We start from the raw sequence: 25,091 nt of genomic DNA on the forward strand, positions 1-25,091 counted from the left end.
AAAACGATTTTTAATGTCACGGAATAAGTTTGATCAACTTATGTCATCGTCGACATCGTAATGACATTCATTCACCTATTTGAATAAATCCCAGCCAAGAGGAATCTTATTTGGATTGAAGGGGTTATTTTTTTAGGAGTGAAAAATTTTTGGGAAAGAAAGTTTTTGGATTTCTACTACTCCATCTTGACACAAAAAAATGTAGGAATCTTCCATAGAAAAGACGGAAGTAATCAATTTGAAAATAAGTAACTCTATACATGGGTGTGTAGATCATGCAGAGAAGCAACTTTCAGACACAAACTAGGAGAAAGCCTAGCCCTCCTGATACAGCTACTATTTTATAAACATTGAATTACACGAAAGAAAAAAAAATTCTTTCGAAACAAATAATTTTACATGAACACTGAATTATACAGAAGATACTTTTCTCTACTCAGTTTGTATTCCAAACATTTGTTATGGAATAAAATCAGATATAATTCACAGGAGTTCTACTTTAAATGAATGGTAACAAATTGCACTTACATGGAACACTGTCATCCTCTCTGGTAGACATCGCTGTTTCGCTATAAGACACTTGCCTTCCTTAGGGAAATTATTATTTTATTCATATAATAAATAAATCTCGAGACAAGCTTTCATACCATCTAAATTGTGTGATATGGTGAATTGAAGGATTCTCTACTACTCTATTTTGGTCTATTTTGGTAAATGGCAGGTTGTGAATAACGAAAACAAAAAACAAATCCCCGTTGAATTTAGAGTAATAACTTGGTTTCCATTGCCAGCTTATCGATTTTTCAAGGGTTCATTTCACTTTTTCTCAACTCCAACATTATCACCTTTCTATTAATATAAAAGGATGAGTTTTTTTCTTTTTCGTATCAATATGATTTATGAAAATTGTTTCAATAAGAATATGATAGTAAATCTAGGAGGAGCCTACAATCACCTCTCTCTCTTTCGCTCGCTCTCATCGTCTTCTACCGAACGCACATCCAGTGGGCGGAACCAAAACGGAATTGAGAAATCTCTCACTACATTTGACAAGCTGTATATGATATACTACCATATACTATATTATGTAGCAATCCTGTGAATGATATCTGATTCAATTCCATAACAAGTTTTTGGAGTACAAACTGAATAGGAAAAGTGTTTTGTATAACTCAATGTTCATAAAAAAGTAGTTGTTTCGAGAGATTTTTTTCTTTCGTGTAATCTACTATGAAAGTAGATGTTTTGTGAGAGCTTTTTTTCCAATTTGTGTCTGAAAGATACTTATCTGCTTGATCTACACATTTTTCTAAACAGATTATTTTGAAATTATTGCTTTCTTCCTTTCTTTAGAAGATTCATACTTTTTTTGTATAATGATGGAAAAGTAGGAAGTCAAAAACCTTCGTGTCCCAAATGTTGCAGTTGTTTTACCCTCTGATATTTTTTAGGAAATTATTTAGTACTGACCTTCGCAATCAAATTCCATATTTCTTATTAAAAGTATTTGACCATTAGGTACCCACTCGATGAAATCCGTAGTGAGCACATTTCAATTAGATCAGTTTTTAATGGCTGAAAAAGCTTGTTTTTCGAAACTTACAAAATAATTTTCAAGAAAATAGTTTTATTTCAGAAATGTCTTTATGTAGCTTCTATTACTCGACCAGACATATTTTACCAGTTCGGACATTGTCTACTATGACTTAAATATGATTTGACTGACCCAGTCATTACTAAAAGTCGATTGTGGATACTAACAATCGAAACGTCGTTAAGTAACTTGGTTTGAAATCTCTTTCAAATTTGTTTTTATTTTTTTTTAATTTTGTTTTGATTTGTTCAATTTTTCATTTTTGCTTATTTTTATTCTATTGTAAATTCATTTCACGTTTATTGCCTAATTTAATTGATATTTTCAACTATTCTTTTTGATTTTATTTGTTGTTTCAGAGATTTCAAATCATATTAGAATCATATCAGACAATTGAAGTCCGACATAGTGAAATTCACCATTCTACTTTCAAACTGACCAGACATAATTTTGAGAACATGAACAATTAACCTGACTAGAAATATTCGCTTAGTCGAAATTTTTTGCACAGTCAGACATAAATACGACTTTCGTTTTATCAATTCTCTGATTTAGAAACATTATTGTCGAAGCTACGCGGTTGATTGGGTTCAACGACCAATCAGCTGACTGGAAACAAGAACTTAACCGCATCAAGATAATGTTAACAATTCATAAAAAATCCGTTATTGCTTTCCTTGATCGTGAACTCCGCTGAGGAGAAAGGAACAATTCAGTTCAAATTCACTGGCGTGTACAGAGTTTATTTTTGAGATATTCAATAGTTTGAAAATATTTGCATTGATTTTCATATGGAGGTTCGACGCCAAAAGTGATATATTCCAATGAGCTGGGTAATTTGATATTGAAATCCTAGAATTGTTGAACAATGTAAAACAAACAAGTAATTAGATAACGTAGAAACAATGTTGAAAATTCTTTAGAAATGAATAAATCATCCGTCTTCATACCACGAAACACTATCTTTTTTATTGACATCCTATAAAATGAATGTTAATATAACTCATACGTATAGGCGCTGAGGGTCAGTATTGCAGTTTCATTTTATAATCGACAGTGCAAACTGCCGATTAGCCAAACTCAGGGCCGGATTAAGGGGAGGACAAGGAGGGATACTGCCCCGGGGCCTCCACAGGAGAGGGGCCCCACAATGAAGATTAAAAATATTCAAGCAACTTTCACGTTTTTCCTTCCAAACATTCTTTGTTCATATTATCTAATAGTACTTGCACAAAAATAATAATGTTATCGATATATCAGAAAGCAAGTTTCCATTCATTATAAATTTTTAATTTGTTCGAGCATTTCAGTGGCAATACCTTTTTTTAATGTGTAATTTTTAATTTGTATCTATGAGTTGAAGAGGAGTAAAATAAGGAAAATCAATTCTAAAACGGTAGATACTGCAGATCATCCTTACAACTTCTCGCTTCATCGAGCTCAAAATTTTAAAAATCATTCAACGAAATCACTTGAATGGAAATTTTCAAACGAAACTATCTATTGAACGCATCGATTTTCGCCCACTTCCCACTTCTTAGCGGGAAGTTGGAAATTCAACTTATTTTTAAGGGTTATCCACTCCTTCATTGCATCAGGGCCTCCAAATCCGGCCCTGACCATAGTAGACAGTTTGGCTAATCTGAAGTTTCGACTGTCGATTATAACATAAAAATGTTATGAGGCTGACCTTTCAGCGCGTAGGCGTAAAATTTTTTAACGTAATTGAAATGCATACAAAAATACTCTTTATGACTTACCTGCAGAAGGTATTTGAATTTTTCAAATTCTGTTTGCTGGAGTCGATTGTTCGAAGTTGGTTTCAGGGTAAAATAAAAATATTTCTTACATTTTTTCTGTATTGAAGTCATCTTTTTTTCTATCTCTTTATTCTAAGGTTTATATTTAATTCATTGCTTGGCTTTTTGGATTCCCATTGACTTTCTCCACTGAATATCCCACCTTCCACATAGCATTCTGATTTTTTGAAAATATTAGTTGGCTTATCAAGAAAGTTCTTTCTTGAAAAATCCAACAGAAACGCTCAATTTTAAAAATGCGTCCACAATAAAATGTCTATACACTGGTGTAGCGACTCCATACGTGTAGAATTATTATGTAGATCTGTTGACCAATATGGCTTACTTAATTTCATTTATAAATATATATATCTTTATATCGCTGTTCGTGTGATGGTACAGTGGTGTGTCTGTGTGTGATGTGAATTGTGATACCATTACCATAAACTATTATTTTAGGTTATGTTTGCAAATGTATGAAATTTTCCCTATTTCCCTTTTGTGAATCCAAAAGAATCAAAAATTATCATCGGTGTTAATCATCAAGTCTGTGTCTGTCAGTTTGTGAGCATTGTAAAAAATGTTTTTGTGAATATTTGGATACGATGAGTAAACAAGTTTACCTGTTTGGTAACCTATTGGTCTAAAAGAGAAATATTGTAAAGTAATGTTACATTTGTGGATCCTATCTAGTAATATAAATGTATTTTGTTCGCAGTAATCCATTCCAGATGTGCCCATCTGAAAAAAGTAATTTGCTCTCTCTCTCTCTGCTCGATCAAAATATGTCGGTCATAGACAGAGAAAAACTTTTGGAAAAAAATGAGTCATTAAATGATGAGTAGGAAGTAACGTTTCTGTTATTATCATATATAGATTGGTCAATAGTGAGACAGGCATTACGTTTCATTTTTTGATAATTACTCGAAACTTTTAATATTACATTCTGATTTACGAATATAATAAGGCATAACATGTCAACGAAAATCAAATTACTCATTTGTTTCAAAGGAAAAATAATCTAGGTGCCTTACATTAAAGGCTGCAAAGAAATACAGAGAAATAATTTCGATCGGTGGTCGATTAGAAGATTGGATTTGCAACGAACCGCCTCCGGAAGCCTCATTTATATTCTCAAATTGAGTCTCGTGTTAGTCACACAGTGTCATCCTTCTGGTAACTAAAATAACAAAAATATCCATCAGGCCGCAATGCTTGTAAACTATAAATAACCATCCTAGCGAAATTATATTTAGTCAGTCTAAAATTCAGTGAAAATTCGAAATCACAATTTTGACAAATGTAACCTGGTAACTGTAACACTTTTTTTTCGAATATCCTCGGGAGATGAACCGAAATAAATACTTATGGCCATAAGTATGTATCTTTCTAATTCTTCCTTCTATTCGTCGGTGAAGATTTGCCTATACCTTTGATAATCAATTTTTGTTGATGGTATTAATAACACCGTGTTGCTTATCTCTTCAACAGTGAATTTTTCACAAAACCGTGTCAGAGTGCGATAATAGTTAATTCCAAAATATATTCTTTTGCAGCACGCAGTTTCACTGCGTGTAATACTAGTCGATCAGACTTTCTCATACGATGCCATGACATTCCTATGACTTTTTCTGAAACAAACAAAATTGTATGTAGCGGAAGCTCAAAAAGTCAATAAAAAATGCAGCACGAATATATGGTGTTGATTGTCACATGTGACTACCAGCCCCCGTCAAGTTGAGACAACCAGCCCCAAAACATATTTCAAAATATAACCCCCTGAAATAACTCTGAATTGATATTCATTCATAAAAACGGATAGTGATATCATGAACCACATATGTCACATCAAAAATACATGAAATGATAACATATGTATGTATCTCCCTCACAAAGTGTGAGAGTGAACGGAAGTGACGTTAGAATGGAGATATTGCTCTCGCAATCCTTCGATTTTGTTCGATAAACTCTTTCGTTCGTTCAATTTTCCAATATGGCCGCCGTGACAACCAACCCGTGTGACAACCATATCCGGTCTCCCCTATTGGAATCGTAAATAGGAACTATGGTGAATTAAATTTTAATTTTTTTGTGAACCGGGTCATTAAAGTAATACCATAATGATTTTTTATTACCCTGATTGAAGTTAATAAGAATGTTGTGAATGATTTATTTTTAATATTTTTCAAGATTCAGTGAGTTACATAAATGTAGCAAATCTTCCAAACCATCAGAAATGTTTACAGGTAATAAAATTTGTAATGGAATCAGTCGATTCCATAAGTCTTCATTTCCCAATTTGCCTCCACTAATCATAATATGAATGCATTTACCAAGTTGTGATCGAAACAAGGCAATCAGCCCCAAGATTGATTCATATCTCAACAAGTTCCAAAACTGGAGTGAAAGACAAAAATACACATGTTTCGACTATCAGTTATGGATCGTAATATATTAAATTAATTAGCAGATATCGAGGCCTTGACACTCGAAAGTTGGCCACAATATTTATGGTAATTTATTGCCAAAATATTGTTTTTCAACTACGACTCTCCGAATATATCATGACCTAGTTTCTTAATTATGAAAATATCGTGAAAGATTCGAGTAAAAGTGAAATTTCATGAACTTTGGCACTGTGAATATATGAAATTGAATCTTGCTCTTGAATATACAATGGATTATTTCCTCAAATCAAAATAATAGGATAATTAACAACAAATATCACGATACGAGTATTCAAACCTCAAAATCAGAAACAAATATTCATATACTGTACAGGGTAATGCTGAACTTACCCGGAATTGCCTGTTTCACATAATTTTTTTTCTCGAAGAGAAAGAGAAATTTGAATAGAGTGAGCGACCTGATATTGATGTTAAATATTCAGACTAACGTACCGACTCAGAAACATTTGTGGACACTGACAATATTATTATTTCATTTTTCAGTTCATTCACTCGCTACGTCGAAATTTGCAAATTTTTGTTGCCGGTTCTGAATATAATATGCATGGAAAATAGCTATTACAGTCGAAGAATATGTCAAAATGTGACCTTGGTACTTGACGTTCGTGTCAAATTATCGCACATGAACAGAAAGGAAAAAAATATTGCTCTTTTCCACATGATATCAGTAGTAGGTACTCATTATTCTACTCGATGATTATCTCTATTTTATCCATGTCACTAACATCGTTTTGGTGAGTTCTTCTGTTTGACAATGTAGCCTCCCATCGTTAACCTCGATAATTGGCAGTTTTTATTGTAGTTAATTGAAATTGGTCCATTCGTGTCCACAAATGAGTTGATAATAATTAGGATGTTTTTAAATCGTTACTCATTTAGAATCAATCAAGAAAAAGCATTATCGTATCAGCGTCTTAAGGAAATTTGCCTCCAAGAAATATTCCAGAGTATTGTCGAATCGATCCAGAAATTCTTTTATTCGAAATAGTAATTATTGTATTAGCGCAGGTGTTCATCAGGTTGATTATTCAATTCACTGATTAGTGAATAAACACCTAAACAAATTCAATTTTCGAAATGAAAAAATAAAATGTGTACCAAGCGTTTCAAAACGACATCTTACTTGAACCCTAGGCCATTCAAACATTTTTGGAAGTGGTGGAGTAAAATACTGATACATCCTCCTTCCTCCAATATGAAATCGAGGAATCCTTGAGTTTTCCTAAAATGTTGACACGGTTCCTGATACCGGCACTGTTTCGTTGACAAATATCTTTCAATTATGGATTGATTTTCAGTATTCTTCACTCCGTACCTTCATTTTGAAGATATCAAAAATTGTTATGAACAAAAGTTGATCAGAATCAAAAATAACGTTCACCTGTATAATTGTATTGAAGTATTGATGAAAAATCAGTTTTATTTTTATTTTTACTAACTTTTTCATTTTATAAATATTCCAAAAATTCTAACGCGTTTTTTTAAATGTATTGTTATTGTGAAGATGGGTTTCAAAAAATTGCAAATTGACCGAATTACTTATTTCAACGTGGTTTTAAATTCTAATGAACTTTTCCATTAACAATTTTCGATATTCTCAAGAATAAAAGTATTTCATTCTTGCGTAAAATGTTTATTCTTTGACAAACTCCTTATGCAACTGAAAAAATTTGATAAACGACGTTTGCAATTTAGATTCCAATCCTTGTAGAACTCTTCATGAATTATGAACTACACCCGATTCAATTCACGTGGAGTTCGAATTGAAATTTATTTTCCAGTAAACTTTTTTGTGTGACACCTTGTATTTTGTTCGTCGATAGATTCCGTTTTTCAGATACTCACTTGAAAATAATATCCTCCCACTTGAAAAAATATGAGGAAGAAAATACAACCCTCTCTAACCGATGGAATGTTTTTAAAAAATATTTCAATGAAGCCTAGAATGCTCTTTTTGAAAAACTATTTTTGTGACAACTTAATATTTCTCTCATCGAAATACTTCATTCATTAGATACCTATACTCCCCTCATCCTGACAATCTGATGTGAGTATTTTATATCTATAAACATTGAAATTTGTTTTTAAAACATATAGCAGGGGAGCCCACGATGCAAAATGGGGATGTACTCGAGCGTCATTGAGACATATTAGGTAGATGATAAGAAGAAACAAATTTTATATAATATATACCTTTTCATCGGTGGGGGAAGCGGCTATAGATTTTTAAATATGTAAAAAAATACTGTTGCATGGACATACTCGAGCGCGTGAGATATTGATAGCATCAATGTCCTACGTATTTTTAATAATGTTGGTGTGCTAATCTGATTGTTTGCATTATGTGGGTAGTTGTACGTAAGGGTTAAAAATGAAAAAAAAATTTATCGAGCGCTTCAGATTTTCTAATGAGGTGTTAAGTACAACAAAAAAAAGCTCTCATTCAATAATCTGACGATTTCGATCTGACGCAAACTTGCGGCCATTATTATAATGTGCAAAAAAAAATCGTCATTTTGAAATACTCAAGAGCGTCAGATTAAGATATATATGGTTCATCTTTATGTTTTAGACGTGCTGTCTCATAAGCTGACGATTATCTAGAGGGATTCGCTCAATCTGACAAAAACAATTTTTTTTTCAATTTTTTTTAATTCATCGAACTTTATTGATTAAAAAGCTCAGAAAATAGCATGCAAATAAATAAGTGTATGTTTTTAAAGTAGAATACTTGTATTTATAAGAAAATAATTTTTCAAAATGCTTAATTTTTTATAATAAATTGATTAAATAATGAAGAAAAGAGAACTGAAACTTTCTATGTCTTTTACCACTTTTATTTATTTATTTTTTTAAGTAACGTTACTGCAGTTTCGTCCTATAAGGACATTTTCAAACTTATATATTGTATACGTTTGAAAATGTCCTTATATATTATATAAATTTGAAAATGTCCTTATAGGAAGAAACTGCAGTAACGTCAGTTACAAATAAAAGTGGTAAAAACATAGAAAGTTTAATTTTTTTTTCTTCATTATGATTTCCTACCACGTAGTAATGGCTACATCTATCAATCAATTGATTAATTAATCATCATCTTCATCTTCATCACGAACGAGTCTCTGTGATCAGCTGTGATGGCGTCATGGCAACAGAATTCAGAGTGGGGACGGAGTGAGAGAGTAATAGATAGAGAAAAAATGAATAGAGAATAGAGGAATAGAAAGTCGGAGAGGGAAATATAGGTATCACACAGCTGCACGCATTAAACTTTATCGACGAACTTTTATTATTTCGGCTTGCGGAAATCGTCAGATTATATATTTTTCGTTATCCTTAAATTATTTCCTTCAAAATAAAAAAAAATTAGCTACGCTCGAGAATTGTCAGATTACTGGAATATACACTTTTTAGCAGGTAATTAACTCACCCTACTTTAATCTGACGCGCTCAAGAATTTCTGATGATTAATTTTTTTTTACTAATCTGATCCTTTATCCCTCACAAGCGGCCTTATATATGGGGCTCATATTTGGTGGAGGTTCTTAACCGGGTACAAGGTATCCCCCTGTATATTAATCTGCCGCGCTTTAGTAAATCCTGAAATCCCGCTTGGGCTCCCCTAATAATATCTCTTCAACTTAGTATTTCGCTCATCTAAACACTTCATTTATTAGACACCTCCCTGAAAATATCTTCCTCCCAAACCGATGAGAACATTTATGAAAAAAATCTTTTTCATATAATGGCTGAAACTTGTTTTTCAGGACAGTAGTTTTTATGACATCCTGGTGTTTCACTCATCGAAAGATTATTTACTTTCCTGAAATACTCTCCAAAATATCAACCTTTCAAATTGGACATTTCCAAAAAAAAATGTTTAAATGAAGACTGAAATAAATTTTTCAGAAAATACTTTTTGTGACAACCCGGTATTTTATTCATCGATGGATGACATTCTCCTGATACTTTTTCGTGAAATTTATTTTCCGAAACTGATCGAACAGAAGTTAATTTCTGGTTGAAATTATAAGTTATTAATTTTTCAAAAAGCTACGTTTTACGGCACCCCCATAATTTTCTTTCCCACAGACTAGACTCTGTAGATACTTTTTTCCAAATCACGGAAATCAGAAATAAGTTTAGCAGCAATCTTCGTTTTTTTTTTTATTTTGAGTGTGGTTTTACAAATTGGTATAATGTTTTTATTTATGAACCGATTGACACAAATTAAGCACTAAAAGGAAAGTAAAACCACAATACATTTGTGAAAACCGCGAAAGATTTGCGCGCACAAGCTCACAGACAATTAGACAGTGATTTTATTGATGGAATCAGCCGGTACTTGATGAAAATACATAACGTATTAAAAAAATATTCACTAAACAGGAACCGGAACATCAACAGAAGTCGGTCAGGTCACTTCGAGTTGGATTTGGCTGAAACCACAAAGTGCGACAGGCTTCTGTTGATGACACCGTGCATTTGTGTTCTTTCATGCAAGCAAATGTTGCTCATCTTTGCACTTGGCTCTACCGTACTGATGACGAACAATAAGCCAGACATACGTGTGTTTGCGGTCTGCATTTTTTAGAGTGTTTCGTATCACATTCATTCTGAATCAGATTCATTGTTCCCAAGTAAATGCAATTCGGTTAGATTTTCATGTCTCATCCTCGATCGTCACACTGCCCAATCTCTTGGAATATAATTACATTTGATTTAACTAATACTGGGTTTCATTGTCATTGAATCATCTGATTGGATTCATCTGATTTTTAACAACAAAATTTGTTTGTTTGAACAATATCTAAGCAGTTAGTGAAGTAAATAAACAAAGTCTTACGTTGGTTACTTTTTTTCATTATCTAACTGGTTTTTAAATTACTAATACTCAACTGAAGGTCAGCCACTGAAGATATTAGGGTTGGGCAACAAAACTTGAGATGTTATTAAACGCAATATAATGGACATTGAAAGGGGGATACTTTTAGGAGAGGTTAATATTTTGGGAAAGGAAGGTTTTGGCTTTCTACTTCTTCATCTTGATACAAAAAAAATGTGGGAATCTTCCAAGAAAGCTAGCGATTTCAAAAAAGTAATTTTATACGAAGATGTGTAGATCAAGCGAAGAAGTAAAGGGGGCTTCACACGCTACGATAAATCGTAACAATTGATTGAACAATATATCGCTCCAACAAATCGAAAGATTAGAGCACTGTTTACACGCTACAATAAATTTTAACGATTTCTTGTCAAAAGTCACTCACTTGGTCTTGCAGAGTCCGGGTCGTTCAAGAAATGAAGACGGTCGAAATACCACAAAGTAGGTTTGTAGATGTCATCCGCACCAGCCCCAGATTTCTCCGAACTCTCAACTTTCAAAAGTTCTTTCTTATAAAACGTACGCAACGCGTTAATTTTTTTACGACAGTGTTCCTATCAGCAGACGGAATTGGCCGCGGTGGTAGTGCGCCCGATTCACGATAGGAAGGCCGTGCGTTTGTCTGAGGGCGACAGCTGATTAATGGAAAAACAGATTTTTTAAACTCCTTGAACTTTTTGACTAGCCCAATATAAACTGGGTCTTTTTTATTCCTGTCGGAGTATTCTTTGCTCTTAACGAGCCACAAACAGGTAAAACTTCTATAAAGTTTTATAAATTCAATTAAAAACTCACGAGGTGTTTGTTTACTTGCATTTTTTGCCATGTTAACCTACAACACTATGTCATGAAACAACCTTACAGTGCAAAAGCAGATTGGACACTGAGTGAAATCGTAGCGATAAATTGGTAAACTGTTACACGTTCCAACACATCGTTACGATTCCCAGAAACTGATGCCGGCCGGCTTCATCTACTCCAACTCCAATCCCAATAAATCGCTACAATCTCCCGTTTACACACAACGATAAATTGTAACGTCTGATCATTACGATAAATTGCTACAACTTATCGTTGCGTGTAAAGCCCCCTTAACTTTCAGACAGAAACTGGAAAAAAAGCTTCTTCGAAACAGCTACTTTCATATAAATATTAAATTACAGGAAAGAAAATACTTTCGAAAAAAAACCTTTTTTATGAACACTGAATTATACTGAATTTCCTATTCAGTTTGTATTCCAAACATTCGTTATAGAGTTGAATCAGATATCATTCACAGGATTCCTACACATTATGTTTCGCAAAATCTGATTCAATTCCATAACGAATACAAATACAAACTGAATAGAGAAAAATGTTTTTTGTATAATTCAGTGTTGATATAAAAGTATTCGTTTCGTATATTCTTTCTTTCTTTCTTTCGAGTAATTCAATATTTATATGAAAGTAGCTGTTTTGAAAAAACAGTTAGTGTCTGAAAGTTACTTGTTTGCATGATCTGCATATCTTTGTATAGAATTACTTTTTTGAAATTGATTGCTTCTTTTCTTTCTCTGGAAGATTTCACATGTTTTTTGTATCAAGATGGAGAAGTAGAAAGCCAAAAACCTCTTTTTCCCAATATTATTCTTTAATAAAACTGATTAATAATTTTCACTTTTGAGCTCTTCTGAGCTCAGTGTATCATTGAAAAAATCATGAAGAGGCGTCTTGTGAAATTTACAAATAAATATAAACTGATCGCTGATGAACAATATGGATTTAGGGAGGGAAGATCGACAGAAAATGTAATATATGAACTTTTACGTAAATTTACGATTCTTCAGACAAAAAGATTCCAACACAGTGCATTTTTATCGATCTCTCTAAAGCCTTCGGTACAGTGAGTCACCCTAAACTTTTAGAAAAGTTGGAAAACATTGGTATTCGCGGAAAAACGTATGAACTCTTCAAAAGTTATTTGAATGATCGTGACCAGAGGGTCAGGATAGGTAATACAATGAGTAATCCGGAAACTGTGGGCTTTGGAATACCTCAAGGAACAGTGCTAGGCCTCGTTCTTTTCACAATTTCCTTGAATGAACTGCTCCTTCTTGATACAAGAGGTAAGGTTTTGAGCTCTGCGGATGACACTGCCATCCTTTACACAGAATCTACGTGGGAACAACTCAAGTTAAGTGTAGAAGAAGATGTTCTAGCAATCGAAAGTTGGTTTCGACAGAACAAACTCACAATTAACTTCGATAAAACGAATTACCTACCATTCACGTCATACTCCAACAGATTGCCTGATATTGAACAACTCAATATCAACTATAATTACTATATAACTGAAAGTGACTCAATTAGATATCTAGGGGTAACAATTGATAGACACCTTGGGACTTACACATAAAAGAAACAGTAAGAAAGATGAGAGGCACACTTTCTAAATTCCAATATCACAGAAACTTCCTAGACATGAAATACTTGAAAACTCTATATTCGGCACATGTTTAGTCACAATTGTCTTACGGGATAATTCGATGGGGAGGAGTTGAAGATTGTTATTTGGTGAATCTTGATACAATTCAAAGGCCTAGCATACTCAAGTGACAGTTTTTTCAGAGACACACAGATCCTTGACATGAGGCAATAATTCTGTATGAGTATTCTAAATAATATTCAAAAAGGAAATATTCAGATAACCCTAGCTGAACACTCTCACCACACAAGAAACATGGATAATTATGTGATCGCCCCTCGTTGTGAGAAAACGATTGGACAGATAAATGCATGTTACTTGGGACCACGAATTCATCCAGATAATACCGGATGTAATCCAAAACAATCATAATAACAACAATTTCAAGAAAAAAGTCAAAAAATGGATATTGCTCACCGAAAGATCATTTTTCCATAAACTAGTTAATCAAAATAATTGAAATCTGTTTAAAAAATCTGTTTAAAATCTGTTTTTCCGTTAACCAGCTGTCGCACCCCTACGAACGACAACCCTCAGAAGTCGAAACTTGTGCGAGCGAAGGATTAACGAGGTCTTACCTTTTAACGTGTGATTCCTAACACGGAATATATATATATATATATATATATATATATATATATATATATATATATATATATATAAACAAAATTGTTTCCCTATAAACATCACCCTCCAGAGAAAAAGAAAAAAACGAAAAACACACAAGACAAACAAATTTCAAAAACATAGCGGCTATTTTCAGAACCTTCCATGTAACATAATTACTTTATCTAAGCTATTGTTCATATCATTCTGTACTATTTTATCCCCGTTCATATTAGTTATCACTGTTTTTACAAACATTGGTCATTTTATCACATACAAAATGTATTTTGCGTTCAACCGTTCAACCGTTCAACTGTTGTCGCTGAACTACTGTAAATATTAGCCCGATAGAAAGCACTGATTTATAATACACATTTATTATAATAATTTTCAACATTAATTTTACTTTCCTCATGTGTACTGATTTTTTATTATTTACTGACTTGGCTATAACACGTACAAAGAACACCCATTCGACGATGCTTCTTCTGTGATGTCGTTGTTTATTTTCTCCTTTGTTATATTCCAGAATTATGTATACCTTTCATCTATATTAAGTGTGCGCTAGTCAGGCCCTATCCCCCGAAGCCCCGATACATTCGGGAGGGCGCGCCAGCATTATCAACCAATGACCACTCTCCACACCGTGGGGTAAGTGATCATTGGGTCCGAGAATCATGTGCCCTGAGCAAGTGCAGTGAGCCAAGAATGACAGCCTTCTGCATCTGTGCGGCTAAGATTTCTGCCTTAGTGCGGCAAGCCGGTATGATTTGAAGATTCGAGAGTAGAGAGGACATCATTCCACCAAGGACTCCAATAATCAGAACAACCATTTCGACAGAGTGATCTGGATAGAGTCTGCGGAGTTCGAAGAGAAAATCTCGATATTTTATCCGTTTTTCCTTCTCTTTTCTGACGATATTCGTCTCGCCAGGAGCTGAAAACTCCACGACAAATATCATTTTCTCTGGTGGTCGAGAAGGACCACATCAGGCTTATTAGCTTGTATGAGCCTGAGGGTGGGGAACGAATAGTTCCAATAAATTCGGCACTTCTCGTTCCTCACAACGGATTCAATATTCCCCGGAGCGTAGGGCAACACCGGTGTCTCGTCAATACCGTAAGAGTGCCGCACATTATTATTATTATTATAGTTGATATTAATTATTTTTCTGAAAGTAGAAAAATTGGTATTATTTGTCAAATCGAAAATCATTTTCCAATGTTTTGCATATCGCTGCTTTGTCAGTCAAACAGTGTGTGAAGAAATATTCTATCTTCAATTATATGAGAATCTACTAAGTTATACATCTGCATTGAATGTTATAAGACGTATAACGTAAAGTTATATTTTTTGCGTGTTGAGGCATTTTTCACATTTCATAATCTCGCTAACATATTTTTGAATACTCAAAATTATGTTACTCTTCACTTCAATATTCCATTACAGGTATGGTGAAAAACAAGGTCGAAGAAACAGCACAGTCGAACTCACCCCTATCCAGCTTCTCTCTGCCACGGCCTACCAGCTCAAGAAACCTTACCAGCAACTTCTGATTCCCATTACCGTATGGATAGGCATGGAGCAAGCTTTCATCGGGGCAGACTTCACCCAAGCCTACGTTTCGTGTGCTTTGGGTATTCCATCAGTAGGCTACGTAATGATATGTTTCGGATGCGTCAACGCTGTCTGCAGTCTCTTATTCGGATCAATCATGAAATACATCGGAAGGGCACCCATCATGGGTCTAGGTGTGCTAGTACATACTGGACTGCAGATATGGATGTTGCTTTGGAGGCCGCACCCCGATACTCCCTTCAAGTTCTTCGTAGCCGCAGGGCTATGGGGAGTTGGAGATGCAGTGTGGCAGACTCAAGTCAATGGTGAGTTCTGATCATCTTTCTAATCATAAATCGAAGATAACTGGGTGAACTATCTAAAAAGAGGAGGTATTTTACTGAGGTTTTCACTCCATCAGAAAACAAAATACAGTTGAAATTCTGTTTTAAATTACACTCAGATATTTTCGCACGAATCTGCACACAGTTTTGTGAAAAATCAAGTTCCCATTGTTTTATTGAAATCAGTGTTATATTATTAGGCTTTGCATGGTAACGTACACAGTGAGTTTCAAAAAGTTTGCACCATATTGGAAACTTTTTTATTATCCATTTGTCAGAAAATTTCATTTCTGATAAAAATTAATACATTGCGGGAAACTTGGATTTGAGTTGTCAAAATTCTTAATTTCCGCACTGTGTACAAGGGAGAACAAAAAATATAAATTTTGATCAAGAGAAACTATCCCTATATTCGACATTATTGAAAAATTTTATTCAAAAAAGTTGTTCAAATTTGAAATCAATATTCAATTATGAAATCACACCCACTTAGGTAACAATACCAAAGAAACAATTTTTTATGGTTCTAGTCAAATTAAGAGTACTAGTATCTCATATACAGTGTCATCCCCAAAGTATGGGAAACTTCTTTATTAAGAGTTTTTCGACAAAAAGTTATTTCTGATAAAAGTTTGTGCATCTCCTGAAACTAAACATGCACCAACAAAATAGAGTAAAACACACGTAATATAAGAGGAACCTTCAAATATTTGATTTTGAGACAAGAGTAAAATACTCTTATTTTGAAAAATTTCGGGAAATGTAATTCAAAAAAGTTGTTCAGCATTGAAAAATACAACAAAATTTGAAGTCATGGCTATCTAAGCGAAGTTTTATTTTTTACCAATTTTTTTTCAAATGGGCAACTACGAAAAAAAATTTGCTAAAACGATAAATAGATAGCATTCTGTATAAGACGGTTCATTTTAAAAGCCTGTAATATTATGAATTACACAATTATGGTATTGACCACGGTCAATTTTTTGGAACAGTAAAATAATTTTCAAAGTTTTTTGTGCAAAGTTATTTTTATTTTTTGTTAACACCGAAAATTACTCAAAATTATACAGTACTGTAACGAGAACTTAATATTCAATAATATCAAATCACAAAACATCTTAGGTATTTTGGAACAAACTAGTTGATTATGTGGATATTTTCTTGTAAAAAATAATTCTTCAAAATAATCTCCAGAAAATCAATGAGTTTTTCCAAAATACTTATTTTATTTTGATGTTTGTGATTTGATATTATTGAATATTAAGACATGGGGATGACACTGTACAACTTAGGCGCCTCCCTTATATTAATATAATAATATCTCAATGTGAAATTCAAGCCAATTCATATTTTTTCACTCTGTATGTATGTCCGTAATAACTATCAGTATGATTTAATGACAGGAAATAATTGAACTCAATTAATGCTGAACAATCAAGTAATACAAATCTGTACGTTTACGATCACTTCAATCATAGTGTTACCTCAAAGGGTAATCGTAATTTACATATGTATTAAACATAAATAAAAACCAAATTACGAAGATACGCATTCACAAACATTCAATTATTTGTCGTTAATTTATCTGTGTTAATATTCTACAGAAATTCAAAATTGAGCTCTTCATAGCAATAGTAAGCTAGTTTGATAATGATATACCAGACAATATGTTCGTGCAAAGCTTTTCCTAAGATTCAAAACAAGCAAAGAGATGAAACATACTCAGAATTGGAAAATCAATCAGAAAATTTGTGAGTTCATCGTGTACTGTACACTTCGATAAAAATGAGTGTATGTATGTGTATTTATTAGCAATCATTCAATCTATTATATTCTTGATAAAAGAGGCATTTTCTGAAAAATAAGTTGAAAAAGAGTTCCATCACCTCAAAGGTTCCTGACCTACTTCACATACACAATTTATAGACGCCATTTGTTGGAGATACCAGAAATAATCTTTCTTCTTTAGGAAACGTTTCCAGTGAAAAAATTTTTAAGTAAAAAGGGAAAAACTTTTTTCTTCGACAAATCCTCTACCTACCTCATGCAAATATAATATGATTATTACTGAAAAGTGCTTCATCTTTGACTATTGATGTAGCGAAATGGATTGTTCACAACAATACTTTTACAATGTGCATTGTAAAAATAACAATATTAATATGTTACTGAAATTTCAATAATTAATATCATTTTTACATTTTCCTTGTTTTCCTTGAGTTTTGCACTGCCATCTTGCGGCAATGATTCCATCGATATAGAAAGTCGTGGAGCTCTACGGCTGAACGATCAATTTTCACTGTGTATCGTACAACCTGTTCTAGAAATCGCCCGTTGAAAGATGAGACCTCGTCAATTCTTAGCTCGGATGATTTTTGCCTCTTTTCATATTTTGATGAACGTACTACAAAAAAACGTCCATATTCAATCAATATTTTAACGAGACATGCTGTCAAAAAAATTATTGTAATGGTTTTCACAAATAATGCAAAGATGCTACAGTATTATAATTCTCGAGTTTCTGCTCAGATTACAAATCATATGTGTAAAACATATAATTGAAAATGCTCCTGACCAGGGGCGAAACGTCTTCAATTCGAAATATATGTGAAGTTTGGAACAGAAAACTGTATTTCTACAATCACACACCAGTAAAGTACATGATTATCATCGTCATTCAATATTTTTTACTTCTTTATATCTAAAATAGCATTTCAAAGAACATATTCTTCATCCCATCTTATTATATCATCAAGGTTAACCAACCAAAAAGTGTTACCAATATCAAAGTTCAGAAAATACTCGCCTTGTAAAATCATAATAACCTGACATAAACCAACCTACCCGAACATTCATGCAATATTTTAATACGAATGTAAACACTATTTGTTATTTTCTTGACACATTGTATTCAATGATAAATTCAATTTTACTCTCGTAAAAACCTTAATTGAGTTATTCTAATAGCTTCATTCAATTCAACTTTATTCATGCAAACTGAATCGTGATGAGATTTTGAAAAATATTCCATTCGAGTTGGATGTATTTCATTCAGGAAAATACCAGGAAACATTAAAATTAATAAATTCAGTCATTATATAGATTAGTCATACGAACTGATTAGTGAGTCATTTTCATTCTAATTTAGCTTGATTGTTTACAGGAACTTCTTGTGAAATGATACCGATTAACTGTGATCTTATAAAATTCATTACAGTAATTACATTGACGAATAATTTATTATGCCAAAAATAATATACATAACTCAACAAGGGTCCTAGAAATGAACCTTGTAGTTGACAACTGATTTGATACTGTAATTTTTTTAATTCATTGGCACACTGAATAGTCGATGACAATATTCAGTATCACAAAAATACAACTGATAATATGTTTATAGTTGTAATGATCGTAATGGGTTAATTGTATTTAATTTCATGGTTTTATCAACACAACTAATTGATATATTAATATAATTGATGTATTGAATTTGAGTTGATGCCAACATTGATATCTTATTCATTTCGTTTTAATTTTTCTTGCACACATACCAATTGATTTATTAAAATGAGATTTAAAAAATGAGCTTTATAAAACATACAAAAATTGCTGAGGTATGTACAGTTTTCTGGTTCGGAACAGTGTTTCAAACTTTTGAGAATCAGCCTTCGCAATTCTAACGACATGATTGTGCCAAGACATATTGGTGTCCATTTTAACCCCCAACAAACTTATCGAAACATAAGGTGGGATTATATGTCCTGACACTATTATATCCGGTTCGAAGACATTCATCTTTTTGGAGAAAATCGATGCCTAAGGGTTTTTGTGGCGTTGAATTGAACTTGACTACTTTCTTTCACCCCAATTTGAAATCACTCCTAGATCCTCATTAAGATATGCAACCTCCTGCTGCCGGTGAAGATGTGTATAATAATAATAATAAAAACGCGGACACCGGTGTTGCCCTAGGCTCCGGGGGATATTGAATTCGTTGTGGAGAACGAGAAGTGCCGAATTTATTGGATCTATTCGTTCCCCAACCTTAGACTCATACAAGCTAATAAGCCTGATGTAGTCCTTCTTGACCACCAGAGCAAAACGATATTTGTCGTGGAGTTTTCAACTCCTGGCGAGACGAATATCGCCAGAAAAGAGGAGCAAAACGGATAAAATATCGAGATTTTCTCTTCGAACTCAGCAGACTCTATCCAGATCACCCTGTCAAGATGTTTGTTCTGATTATTGTAGTCCTTGGTGGAATGATGTCCTCTCTACTCTCGAATCTTAAAATCATTCCGGCTTGCCGCACTAAGGCAGAAATCTTAGCCGCACAGATGCAGAAGGCTGTCATTCTTGGCTCATTGCGCTTGCTCAGGGCACATGATTCTCGAACCCAATGATCACTTACCCCACAGTGTGGGGAGTGGTCATTGGTTGATAATGCTGGCGCGCCCCCCGAATGTATCGGGGCTTCGGGAGATAGGGCCTGACCAGCGCACACTACGGTGATAATAATAATAATAATAATATCGTCTTTATTATATTCTAATACATTTAAAGCAAATTAATCAGGAACAGTTCATTTATTATATGAAGATAAAAGGCGAAGTTCAATTTGCATGATGACAAGTCATCATTCAATTGCTCTTCCACTTAACCTCAAAAATGTCGCCTAGTACGCAAAGGAATAAACAAAAAGTATTTTTAATCATCTTAAAATATTATGATTATTTATAGATTTGTAATAGGTAGGTAGCTATTGGATCGTTAATAGTTTGAAGATAATAAGAATCGTTTGAAATTGGTATTAAAATGATTAAAGTCATCCGCAGCTGATGTCCTGGAATCCAAATGGAATAACGAGTCAAGTGTACTGTCGACAACGAAACAATATATTGAATTCTTGTTTTTTTTCAATAAGTCGTTGATATATAATAAAAAGACGATGGGAGACAATATAAATCCCTGGATAACACCAGCGTTGATGGTAAAAGTATTCAAGATAAATCCATCGACGACAACTTGCAGGGAACGTTCTTTCAGGAAACTGGAGAGCTATATACAAAAGTGATGCAACAAGCCATAGCATCGAAGCAAAACAGCAAAACCTCAGGCCACACACAGTCAAAAGCCTCGAAAATATCAAGCGCAACAGCTCTTGACTCTCCATGTTTTTGATTGCCTTATTCCAAATATGGGTGACATACGATAGAAGGTCGCTTGTTGATTTTTGTTTCTGAAAGCCATATTGGTGATATCTACCGGAATATATCAGAAGTGAAAATAATGTAAGAAAATTCAAAAGGAGCCTCATAGCTCATATCAGAAATAGATCCAGGAGAGAGATTCGTCAGTTGATTGAGGTACAATAATGATAATGATAATAATCATAAATATAGCTACACATCGTTGAGTGGATTATCAAGATAATACTGGTAAACTATAATTGAATGATGCTGTCTTGTTTCTACAATTCAAATTTTACTTTTATTCTTTTTGTTTGTTGTATAAATCTTTTAATTTTCATTATTGTACTTATATACTTTATACAACCTATGTGATAGAATATTGTGTTTAGTGTACTAAATTTATTATTGTAAAAAATGTAATTATGTGTTGTGTTACCACGTACACGTTGTTGAAGCTCTCAACAACTTCTGTTGGTTCATTGTAATGTTTATTGTATTTATCGTGTATTACTTCAGTATGTTCATTTACCATCAATAAACAACATTCATTCATTATTCTTGAATCATACGTGACTCTCGGGGCCTAGTTATGCATCATCCTCACAATTTCAATCACTGAATATTGAAACTTCCCATTAATGCTTCTACAGTATCTAGGCTAGACCCTAACTCAGACAATTCAAATTGATATTACACCAGTACAATGAAGAGATACATAACGAAATGAAAAAAAGGATTGGTACACTTCACTGATCCACATAATCTCACGAAAATAAGACAGCAATCTGTTAGTTGAAAGTCGTCCTTGAATACCAACAATTTACATATGATATCCAGAAATCTCAAGATCATAATCGTATGATAAGACATGTTTAATTCGAATGGAAACGTTATTCTGAATTTCAATGAAATCGTGAAGAATACGCGACGTATTCGTATCTAGCGGCATCAAGTTGATCGGCTATTGTTGACAGGAACGACGTTAATCATGTACGAACTCTGTTTATATATTTGAATATTGTTAATACCAAACAGTAACGCAATTACTTCATTCCTGACTAACGCGAAACGTCGTTTCTTTAATGAATTCAATTTTGATTAAAGCAAACTACCGGCATTTATCCTGCAGAACTCACAATTTTTGTAAATCACCCGCTTTGTCCATGATATCTTGCGGTAATCACGCTTCCATTTTAAACAATCCTCAACGATTTTTTTTTTCAATTATTCATGAGTCAGAAATTTTTTCAATACAAAACAAACAAACAATGCCGAGGTAGGTACGGTCAAGGTCAGTACAAAGACGTTACTAGTATTCAGTTTGTGAGAAAATCGTGAAGTATGAGAAATAAGTAATTATCATAATTAGCAAAGTTATTATAGACTGCAAGTTTTAAAACAATGCTAGTCCGAAAGTAAAAAACAAAAACCTTTCAAAGTTTCTCATCGTTCACCAATTACAGTTCTTCACACATATCTCATAATTTTCTGGAAAAACAGACAAATGTTATGAATTTCTTCAGCTGGAAGCAGAACTTCAAACTAGTTTTCAATGATTACTCTCAGTTTCAAGGGGCCGTCGCCAAAAACTAAAAAATACCATTTTTCTCAGTTCTAACCCCAATAACAATTCATTCCAATAATATGAAGGCTGTAGTCGTTACTACGTAGTAGGAGGTCATCAGAAAACATAGAAAGTTCAATTTCTCATTTGTCACAATTTATTCTAGTTTGTGAACATGAAGAGTAGCCCAGTCTAAGTAGACATTACACAGCCAAAACTTTGTAGCATCTGAAACTATGTACAAACCTAAAACACAAAATTTTTTCTGAAAAGTTTATGCAGAGTTAGAGATCCAAAATTCATTTTTGGGTTTTTAACTTCCGTGGTACAATACTTGCTATATTTTTTACTGGTTCTATGTCTATATGTTCATGATTAACAGCGATTGCACGCTGCTATATGTATATTTAGTATCACAATTGCACCCGTGCGGAGCCGGAGCGTGTCGCTAGTAATATTATGAATTAGAATTCCCCATCGTGCCTGTCTGCGAGATAAAGGCATAAACTACTGACCTAATGTTCATACGGTTTCCTCCAATGGACAATAATTCTTCAATGTTTTCTGTGATGCATTTGAAATATGACGATGTTATTCGAGAGAAGTCGTGGTTTTGGGCTTGCCATTCACACCGTACACTCCGAAATAATGTCTTAGGAGTTACCATTATCAGAACTATCGCGCGAGAAAATAAATTCAAGAGGCCTAACAAGCGCTAATTGAGTACAATAGAATTTAGTGTGTCGAGGTTATTTTCCAGGTATTTTGATCGTAGTCTGTAGGTTTTTGTGCCTGACGTTTCGTCTACTACTGCGGTAGATGTGGTAAAGGTCGATGTGCCCAAGTTGGTGCCGTTGTTACCAACGACGAAACTCCAATGCTAGTATTTAATGATAATAATAAAAAATGTATTAATTAATTTTCAGTTGTGCAGACTGGCAGCTGTTCTTCCAGTTAACCCGAAACAGACTACTACAAATAAATGTCAAGTCAAAACAAACACAAAAAATGATTACTTCTGAATGCACTTACGTTACAAATAATATAAACAATGCTGTCACTGAATTAATAAATCTCAGATTGAATTGAAGATGAAGATCAGTCAAGGAAACATTCATAATTTTTTTTAACATAGTCAAATGCTGAATTAATAATTCTCAGATCGAACTGGAGATAAAGAGTGATAATTTTTTTATTATTAGAAACGAAATAAACAGAACTTAAAAATAAAAATAGAACGTACCTACTATCTATCGAGAAATCTGATGATACGCATCCAGAAAGTCGATAACGAGAGTTCTTTCAACTCTGGTGGTACGAGTACATATTTTATTCATACATTTGGAAATGTGATAAGAAAATGATCTGATAGAGATGATATAGAGAAACAGATAAATTTCTTAGACCTGGCCATTACACACAATCAGAATAAATTCGAGTTCAATGTTTTCAGAAAACCTAGCTATACAGACATCACCATCCCAAGCGATTCTTTCCATCCAGACAGTCATAAATTAGCAGCCTACAATTCAATGTTGCACAGAGCATTCTCATTACCTTTGTCTGCGGACAATCTCGCTAGGGAAATTGATACAATTACACAGATAGGTCATAATAATGGTTTCAACGCAGATACTATCCCGAAGTTAGTCAGGAAACAAAGCCGGAAATTCACTTACAGATTAATAACCAGAAATCACGAAATGGGTAACGCGAACATATTTTGGAAAAAAAAACAGAAATAATCACAGGTTTCTTCAGAAAAACCAATGTGGAAGTAGCATTCAGACCACATGCCAGGTTATCTCATTTCCTTTTCAATGCCAAAGATAAGGTCGACAAGTTGGAAAAATCTGGAGTTTATAAGCTTAAGTGTCCGGAGTGTAATAGTGTTTATGTGGGACAAAGCGGCCGAAATTTCCAAAAACGGTATGCTGAACATGAAAGTTCCTTCAGAATAGGAAAAAATGATTCGACGTTTTCAAACCATTCCTTGGCATGCAACCACAAGTTTCCGAATCTAAACGATACGGAAATTCTGCACTATGCAAGGAAGGGTTGCAAACTCAATTATTTAGAATCCTTGGAAATTCACAAGAATAAACATTGCAGGTGCAACCTGTAAAATGATCAAATCGATTTAATTTACTCTCCGGTTTTTAAATTGGCACATCCGCATTGTGAACTGTAAATTCAGGTACTCAATCAAGTTACTATTACTATTAGTACCTACAGGGATGGTATATATTGGCGAATGTAATGAATCATTGTTAGTTTATTGTATAAGTTTGAGAATGTCCGTATAGGACGAATCTGCAGTAACGTTAGTTACAAATAAAAGTGGTAAAAAACAGAAATTTTCATTTCTCTTTTCATTATGATCTCATACCACGTAGTAACAACGGCTATATCCATCAATTTATTAAAATGATGTTCTGTAAAATTATGTATGAAATATGGAGGAGTATGCAAACTTTTTCGTCGAATGTTAATATTGTGTGTATCAGAGCGAAATGTTATCGTATTATACAAATAGGAGGGTTTTGGTATTTTAGAACTTTGTAAAAGCAGCAAGCAGAATGAAGGAACCTTCGATCGCTCATATTAAGCCAGTTGT

The 25,091-nt window shown here is 33.6% G+C and overlaps 1 protein-coding gene across 4 annotated transcripts in view; it reads left to right on the plus strand.

The window, feature by feature from the left end:
* The window catches only part of LOC111509256 (UNC93-like protein), a 175,605-nt gene that overhangs the window by 134,426 nt on the left and 16,088 nt on the right, over positions 1 to 25,091 (plus strand). For all 4 annotated transcript variants that reach the window (XM_074171899.1, XM_074171898.1, XM_074171900.1 and 1 more), the window contains one exon: positions 15,267 to 15,700. In XM_074171899.1, the coding sequence (XP_074028000.1) occupies positions 15,267 to 15,700 (434 nt within the window). The remainder of the gene's footprint in view (positions 1 to 15,266; positions 15,701 to 25,091) is intronic.

This window comes from Leptinotarsa decemlineata, unplaced genomic scaffold, assembly GCF_025532065.1.
Source record: "Leptinotarsa decemlineata unplaced genomic scaffold, Ldec_3_MD MMD2_tig00000035_RagTag_RagTag, whole genome shotgun sequence".
Classification (NCBI taxonomy): domain Eukaryota; kingdom Metazoa; phylum Arthropoda; class Insecta; order Coleoptera; family Chrysomelidae; genus Leptinotarsa; species Leptinotarsa decemlineata.